Below are 8,807 nucleotides of genomic sequence, written 5' to 3'. Positions count from 1 at the left end.
TGAGCTGGTACAAGACACAGGGGCTCTATGGAGACTCTTTGAGAAGTGGTGGGATGCTGACCTTGTCCTAAGAAGTAGTTTTGTTGTGTGTTTTTTCCACCACAACATGTAAGACAAACTGTTCATGCTCATGCAGAACAGATGGTTCATAGCTTCCAGTTTGTCAGATTTTTTTCTCTGACTCCTACTGAGTCAGCCTCACTGAGCTGCAAGTAGTTGACAAACTCTTGGATGCTCTAACTAAAAGTCTCTTCAGCTGACAGCTGTTCAATACTGCAGCACGTAACCACTGACTGCATGGTTTTACTCACAGTAGACTTGCACACACAAGTTTATTTGAAAGTCATAGCAGTCTCCTGACTAGTGTGTAGGAAGAACATAGTCTCGTGATGCGGTTATCAAAGAAGTGGCAGAGAATTTTCCATCTGGAGCCCTTTCAGCATCCTTATTGAAAACAGCCAATGAAGTCGAAGCAACAGCTTTACTTGTATAGATTCAGAACAAGTACTGAAGTTTGTAAAAGTTATGGTTTGAGATCACAGTATGACCTTTCGGGAAAAGTTACTTCCCCAAACATATATTTTAAGCTTATTCCTGCTCAGCTTGGCAGCACTTTTCTTTTTTGGTCTGACTAAGCAGCATATGAGTTATAAAATGACAGATGATCCTTGCACTTAAGAGCATATGCTGCTCCTTAATTGCCTTCTTCCACAAGTGATACTTACTAACAAGTGACATATCATTGCAAAAAACCCTGTTAAAAATATTAGTACAATTCTCACAAAAATGCTGAGTTCCTAGTTCTCTCTTTTGCAGGAGTTTGACAAGAAATACAATCCCACTTGGCACTGCATTGTGGGAAGGAACTTTGGCAGCTATGTGACTCATGAGACCAAGCACTTTATTTACTTCTACCTTGGCCAAGTCGCTATTCTTCTTTTCAAGTCTGGGTAGAACCACGGACTGTTACTGAAACTTGCATCTGGTTACAGGACTGTACACTAACTCCAAACAGCCTCCTACCTTCAGCCTTCCTGAGGAACCAGACCTTGATCTTCAGGTCTTTGGTTGTATTGTTAATGGTCAGGGATTTTGCTGTAGCAGCTGGTATTTTCAGTGTGGTTACAAACAAGGCAAAAATGTCTTCCTTGTATTTATTTTCTTTCAAAAGACTGCTTGTTTGCTAATAAAACTGTCAAACATGTTTTATCCTTTAAGAGTTTTCTCTACCCTTCTGCCCTCTTAGTGCTTGCATTACTCTCTCGACTCCACTGGGAATGAAGGAGGAACATCCCCACCTCCCTTTCACCCCCCTAATCCACAACACCTGCAGCCTGAGCTATAATATGCCATCAGTCAGTGACTGAGAACAGGAACTATTTTCCCTGAGAGAGGAGAGACTGCTCTTCAGTCCTCGATAAGCATATTTTCAGCATGCACAATTTCCTGTGCAAATTCTGGAGTTTAGATACATGGTGTTGCTTGTTTAGTTTCAAGTGAACTGGTGAGCTAAAAGCAATAGTCCTTTCATCTCCCAATTTTCAGGAGACAAATTTTCATACTAGAATGTAAAATTTTACCTTATCTAGATTTTATTTTTTTTACTCTATTCCTGTATCTTGCTACAGGAGCATCTGTTCATCAGTTTAGTTTAAGGAGCAGAAGGAAATGCACAGTATTTTTATGGAGAGGTTATGCATCTAGCAATGACAAAGATTTCATATGGAGGTGAAAACATGTCATCTCATCCCAAAATACTTATGTGGTCATTCTCCTCAAGAAAAAAAACCCTTTCTTAGAAAGGATACCTTCTTAGAAAGGTTAAAATACTGACTTAAGTGAAAAAAGTTAATGTAAAGCTGTTTTATTTCACAAGACTTCTATTTGCCTTTGAAAGAAGAATAATGGGAAAAATCCCTTAGAGTCCAAATGCTAAACATAATGACAGCTTAATAAAAAATAATAAATACAAGTTACTTCTCATTGGTACAGTATCCTCCTTGAAGCTTAGTAAAAAAAAAAAAAAAAAAAGGAGGTATCTTATTCAAAGACTCATCAGTCTATTTCTGTATCCATATCACTGGTAATTGAAGTTGCTTCACGTGTCAGCATTGCTCAGTTCTGGCCCTGTCCTTTACATTGCACTTGAAGGGAAATGCAAGTGTAAGAAACACCACAGCAGTCACTTCATCCGCAGGTTTCTTGGGGGAAAAAGGCAGCTGATGTTCTTCTGGGTCTGACTGCTGAGCAACTATCTGTTGCGCAAGTTCTTAAAACTCCTCTTCAATCTTGATAGCGTTAAAATTGCACAACCTTCATATTCCTCAGGAAAATTACATTTCCTGTGTTTTGCTACCTAGTAGACTCACAGTTTGAAACCTGAATGAATGGCAACAATGCCCGAGCTTAAATTCTGATAATCCACTTTAAAAAATCCTGCATCTTCTATCATTGCCTTAAACTCCTCCTGAAAAATAATAGTTCCATAATTATAACAACCTGAATGCCTATTAGCTGCCTGCAAGATTATGCTGGGACAGTGTTTCGTGTGTTAGTGAAAAATACTCTCTTACCTGAGGGGGGAAACGTCGGATACTCTCCACAAGATACTGGTAAGACTTCCAGTCACCAGCAATAACCTCACCCAGAACAGGGATAACCTGGAAACTGTATAGATCGTAGAGCCTGCAGAGACAGACAGCAAATACGGATTAATACAAAAAAGTTTAAAACCAACCCACACAAGTTGATGTCTGCAACACCACACAATGGAATCTGTGCCTGATTCTAAAGGTTCACAATGAGGTGGCCTCAAAGTGTCTCCACTTCTTATTCTGGCTGAGTATAAATAAGAGAGCTTTGTGACATAGCATAGCATCACCATGTTCCTACCTGGAAAGAAGAGGGTTGCTGACACGACTAAATTCAAGGCAGAGAAATCTTCCTCCTGGTTTCAGCACACGATAAGCCTCCTGAAGTGCCTGAGTCAAAGCAGATGCGATAAGCTTGTTTCTGTAGAACAGCACCTGCCTATATCATGCCATGTGGTGGCAACTCAGTGATGAACTGAAGGGAGTAAAGAGAATCCTGATTGGCAGTCTCCAATATTTACTTGTGGAGAAGCATCCCAGGACAAGTACAAACAAACAAACAAACCAAACCCACAAAAACTCTTGCTGTTACATAAATAGATTTATACCAGGCTTTGTGTCAAAACCATGGTGTCAGGTTTGCAATTTTTCTTTTTTCCCTATTCTTAGATGAATGTTTGCCAGCAGAGCTCTGGTAATTACAGACCAAACCCAAAAGGGAGAAGGTGACTCAGCTACTAGAAGCTGAAAATGAAAAGAGAGCATGATAGATTTTTTTTTTTTTTTAAATCAAAAGAAAAGATTTTACTCAACTGTGAGGCACACCCAAAAGATCAGAGAAGAAATGATACTGGGTTTTGGATGAGCAATGTGTGAGAACAGGGAGGAAGGAAAGGGAAGAAGAAAATCTTTGCCTACTTTGAAAATTCCATCCTATATCCAAAAAAACCCACCTAAGAACCAAGACAATGGTCTGTTTACAACTGTGTTTTTTCATATAAGAGCACAGCAGAGTTATATTCAAGAACCTCTGAAGGCTGCACATCTGCTTGGCTTCAACTGTCATATTCCTAACAGATAAAAATATCAACAGTACACATCTGTGATAGGAGCTCTCCTAAAGAACTGGAGGTTTGGATGTGTTTTGTGTCAGGTCTCCAGGGAGCTATCCTACCAGACTGCTGTATTCGCAAACGGGTATGAGACAAAGAGCCTGTGCTTCGGAAGGGTGCAGACGATGCATCACGAAAGGCCATCCACATTAAGAGAAGTTCAAAGGCATTCAGTTCAAGGTGGTTTGGATCCAAATGCTACACCTTCCACAGAAGGAGCACTGACAAGGTTGTAACACGCTCCTCCAAAACAGACAACTAATCCAGCTAGACAGGTGATCTATCTTCTCCCACAGTACAGCTAGTCATTCTTGAAGGACAGATTTAGAACAAAGGGTACAATTTACCCTAATAAAGATCGTACTCATTCTTCACAGGAAACCCTACTACCAGCCAGTGCAAAGACACTGAGCAGCAGTGGGTGAGTTAGTTCAACAGCAGTGGTGGCAGCAGCCAGCTGCTTCCCACTCTCTGCTCTGGCAGCTCTGCTGGCTCAGGCGGGGAAACAGAATGGAGCAGAAAGCATTGGACTCACTGCAGGTGGGATACAGATCGGGTGCTTCAGGAAGATTTGAGAAATGCAGACTGACTGCACTGTGCATGTGTAGATACAGTAATATCGTAGGCTGGAAAGTGGGAAGGACTGTAGTATTCAGCCCTTTTTGCCTTAGGAAGAGATTGTGTGGCTTGCCAAGCTGGAACGATTGGGCGCAACAAGTATAAATCTAACTTTTTATTACATAGGTGGGGCATTTAATTGTCTTCTTCATTCAAACAAGCTGCACAGTACATGCAACTTATTTTAAATGTTTCAGGAATAGACAAAGATGTTCCTTTATCCAAAGGAGTTCTTCCTTTGCTGCCTCCACTAGAGTAAAAAACCTCAGGTGAATTGTAAGGACCCCATGTCAGGACAGACTGTAGCAACTTACCAAATCAATACGAGTTACATTTCGGATTCCAAAGGCAATCGTATAAACATCAAACTTATCATCATCAAAAGGCAACTCTTCAGCATTCCCAAGCACCCAGGACAAGCCTGTAATAAAAGCCAAGGACACAGAATTGAACTCAGACTGCTCCAGAAAGACTAGAACTTACCTATTCCAGAAGGAAATTATTATTAATAAAATGATATTTTAAACTAATACTTCAATTTTGCATTTTTATTGGAGGAAAGACACCTTTGTCTACACTCAGTAACCTTTCAAGGCCCTGTACTATACAGCTGTCTTTCAAGCAAAGTAGTTAATTATGCAGATCAGCCAAAACATTCTTCTGCCTATACATGCATGTTGTGCTCACAGTGCCTTAGTTCAACAAGCAGATTTCACCCAAATCTTGTACCATAGTGGAAAGCAACTGGCTTTCCAGAAACTGGCTGCCATTTGTTTGTAGCAAAGTTACAAAAAGATAATCTCTCCTCAGGGAGTAACTATAAACAATTATTAATGTCTTGCCATGCAACAATGGCCAAAACTCTTAAAACATTTTGCTAGAAAGCTTCCATAGACCGAGGAAGATGAAAATCCCCACTCCCTCCAGCACCACTATCAGTATGTGATCCTGTTCTAGCTGTGTTGCTTCTCAAACCCCAACGGATGAAGGCCATGTCTCTCTGTGAAGCATGGATGTCCAGGTTATTTGTACCAAAAATAAGACTGCTCAATTTAGAATTAATAGTTCTTAAAGTCACTATTTTTGGTGACTCAAATGCAAAACAAACAAAAAACCATAAAAAAACCAGGAGTCTTCTGCAGAGATCAGCAATTTCAAAAGGCAATATGCTAAAAGGCCACATGGAGGAGAACAAAACAGAAAACAAAACAACAGTTGTTGCCAGGAGACATTAAAATTTCGTTTTTGCAAATATATATATTTAGTTGTAGAAAGTATTATATGCAAAGCAGCATGCAACATTATTAAAGCAACAATTATTAGTGTTATTTAAAGCTAGACAGTTTGAAAAGACATCTAAGAAGTGAACATCAAGAAAAGGTTTTGAGCAACAGGAAAACTGTCCTTCGGAATACACTGTGGTAAAGTCACAGGCCAGGAGTTTTTAAGAGGAGACATAAAAGCAGCTGTTGGTGTCCAACAAGGGGAGCTGGAGCACGTGCAGTGGAGCCTACCACTGCTGCTGGCCAAAACGCACAATCAGCCATTCTGCAACACGTTTATTTTTGGCATGCACAGCCCCCACTGTTGGTGGATGTACCTAGGAACATAGTGAAAGAAAACTCTGCCTCTTACGATATTAAGAAAAAAAAAAAAATTCAGACTTCAGACATTCAACAGATAAGCAAGCTCAGAAATTAGATTACTGCAACAGGGAGGAATCGCATGAAAAACAGAAGGTAGGACGTATTAAACGGATATGTGCTGAAAGAGGGAATGAACAAGAGTAAGAAGTCGGAATTGTGGCACAGTGGGGCATAAGGCAACCCAGGCAACAAGAAGACAGTTGGGCTTCTACAGCTACGATGTACAAGGGAATTAAATTAAAAAACATAAATACTCATCTTGAGAATTTGATAAGTCATAAAAGTACCTAAAAAGTGCAGCCAATTAAACAAAATGCTTTACTTATAGTAGCTGTGAGGGAGCATCAAGCTTTATTTTAGGTCCTAAGCTATGTGGTAAAGTTTTTGTAATTATAATGTTGGTACAGTTCAGATGTTCCCAAACTATGATGCCTAAAACCAGCTTTGGACAGGCTGACAAGCTGCTTGGATAAGCACGATGCAAGCAATCTGCCAGAGCTGGAAGAGCCAATGCTTTCACAATTAGTTCATTTCTTAAAGAAAAGGGAAAGACAGCCAGGAAACAGCCTGGGGTTACCTACCAGCAGGGAGCAAGAGCAGCTGAGGGAACCTATGCCAGCAGCTTATCTTTCAGCCCCTTTGTGCTACAGAGCTGTTCTGTACATCCTTTAGCCTACGCAATTTGCAGGTAGGAAATTCACCACTTGGAGGACCGTTTGCAAGGCCCCACAATCACACACACTCCCCTAGTGCCAGGAGCTGCCCACAAGTGGTAAATGTGAGGTGGTTCACTGGCTGCAGCTGTGACAGGAGTCCCCGTGCGGGTGTGGGAGCAGAGAACAGTGAAAAATACAGATCTCGTAACACACGCACGCAGAGGCTGCTGAGGGCATTCGTAATGGTGGTACCCGGGCAAACAAAGTTTGGGAACCTCCTGGTATACTATACTTTACATTGCTAAAATATTTGCCCAATATCCATAAACGAAGAGAGGATAAACAACTATCATACAAACGCTGAGCCACAAGCAGAACTTCTTTCTCTATGTCTTACTTCTTAAAATCAGGCTTTTCAATCAGGATTGGCGTGGTCCCCAACAAATTCTAGATATCAGTGAATTAATCCATTGACCTGTAAACTAACATTTAATATAATTCAGTTTCTCTGAGTATTATTAGCATACGCTCTTAACTGTGGAACGTTTTATAGGTTCACAATATACTTTAGTTCTTGCATTTTTTATATCTGCTGCCTTGATTCTTAAAATACCCGTTATAAGATCTCTAGTGTAATCATTTTAGGCCTGAGCAATTTTGCATTATCTGCCTTAGTAAAATCAGATTCATTTGCACAGATACAAACAGCAGGTTTAGATTATTTGACCAGTTTTGAAGGATAGCTAGGTATAAGACCTCATGGGTACTTGAAAGTTCAAGTATTATTGAAGAGGATCACTGTACATCCGAACAACATAGTACATACATGCTCACCGAAAAAGTTAACACTGGCAAATATGCAAGCATAGTTATAGTGTACACCATGGCTATATGATGTGTATTGTAATCCTCAGGTGCTGATTACCTGATGGCTATCACGTGTCAAATTCTTGCTATTGGGCATGGTACTGAAACGGTGCAATGCATGACTTACCTTCAGAATAGCCAAGATGCTGTGCTTTCTGCTTCCCAACTCTTAACATTTCTTTGTTAATGTCACAGACCACCACTTGGGAATCCCCTAGCGACTTAAACTTCTCTTCCTGGTAACTCTCAGCAATTTCCTGCCATGATAAATTCTGCTGGCGCTTAAGCTTCCGCTGGAGCTGGCGTTCTCGTACAGAGCGAACATAATTAATAAATCGAAAGGCAATGTCACCTGCATTCATTTTGAAAGAAAGGTATATGTTTTGGAACGTTTTCCAACTCCAGGAAACTGGAACATAAGGCTTTGAACATCAAACTGAGTTAATTCTTATTTATATAGATTCATAAAAATAAAAACCACACACAGTATAGAGAAACAGAGAGTGTATGTGTATATATATATAAATATATAAAGGGAACATACTAAAAGCAGAGTCCATGACTTCCTACAAATGGAACAGTTTTCCATAACATGTCATAGCAGTAGTATAATACTTTCAGAGCTTTGGAGCAAGATATTTCAAAACACAAGTTAGCTCTCAACCCTTCTCTGTGTAAATTAAGTAGATACTTCACTAGTTTTTCAAACAGGGAACTGAGGCAAAAAAAAAAAAAAAAAGGCTAGGCAACTTGAGTCAGAGCAGACTCAAACAGTTCAAAAACAGTGTGGCATTGCCATGGGGAACTCACCAAAATTATTTACCTGTTCCTCCAGCAACATCAAGAAGAAGTGTTCCCGGGGAAGGGTTCATTTTATGCACAAGGATATCCTTCCACACTCGATGAATCCCTAGAGTCATCGAATCATTCATTACATCATATTTCTCGGCCACACTTTCAAAGACCTGGTAAACTGCAAGGAAAGGATATGAGAACTAGATGCAATTTACTTAAAAAAAATTCCTGTGGAAGTCAAACGTGTCCTTTATTGCCTCCTGGAGGTCTACCACCATGTAGAACTGAAGAATACCATCTGAAAACTCCTTACAAAAAATATGATCGAATCCTACTGAGCCTGCTGCCTGACAAACGTCTCTTTGGAGAAACTCAGCCTCTTCTCGTAACCCTTCCGGAGCAGAGGGGAAGAATCGAGCCTGCACAGCACTGGTATTATTCCCCAAGATTCCTGGTAACGCCTACAACCACCGGCCCAGCTCCAAACACACCTCCGGCACCCCTTCACCCCCGCAGCCGTGC

At 40.5% G+C, this 8,807-nt stretch overlaps 2 protein-coding genes across 2 annotated transcripts; one reads left to right on the top strand and one right to left on the bottom strand.

Annotated features, from left to right (window-relative positions):
- Positions 1-816: 816 nt before the first annotated feature.
- DYNLL1 (dynein, light chain, LC8-type 1) lies at positions 817-954 on the top strand (the record flags this gene model as incomplete). The annotated part of the gene is made up of 1 exon (XM_010079230.1): positions 817-954. A coding segment is annotated over one exon (138 nt), but the record flags the coding sequence as incomplete, so codon positions are not given.
- A 1,343-nt stretch (positions 955-2,297) lies between these two features.
- On the bottom strand, positions 2,298-8,570 carry COQ5 (coenzyme Q5 homolog, methyltransferase (S. cerevisiae)). The gene is made up of 6 exons (XM_010079229.1): positions 8,314-8,570; positions 7,618-7,842; positions 4,636-4,742; positions 2,893-2,981; positions 2,574-2,685; positions 2,298-2,467 (listed from the first exon to the last, which is right to left on the bottom strand). Exons 1-6 carry the CDS (start codon positions 8,420-8,422, stop codon positions 2,366-2,368), a joined length of 744 nt encoding a protein of 247 aa, XP_010077531.1. The 5' UTR covers positions 8,423-8,570; the 3' UTR covers positions 2,298-2,365.
- Between the last annotated feature and the right edge of the window lie 237 nt (positions 8,571-8,807).

The sequence above is a fragment of the Pterocles gutturalis genome, unplaced genomic scaffold (assembly GCF_000699245.1).
Source record: "Pterocles gutturalis isolate BGI_N339 unplaced genomic scaffold, ASM69924v1 scaffold44863, whole genome shotgun sequence".
Classification (NCBI taxonomy): Eukaryota; Metazoa; Chordata; class Aves; order Pterocliformes; family Pteroclidae; genus Pterocles; species Pterocles gutturalis.
Note: the sequence above shows the minus strand (reverse complement) of the source record. Positions and strands in the feature narration are given on the sequence as shown.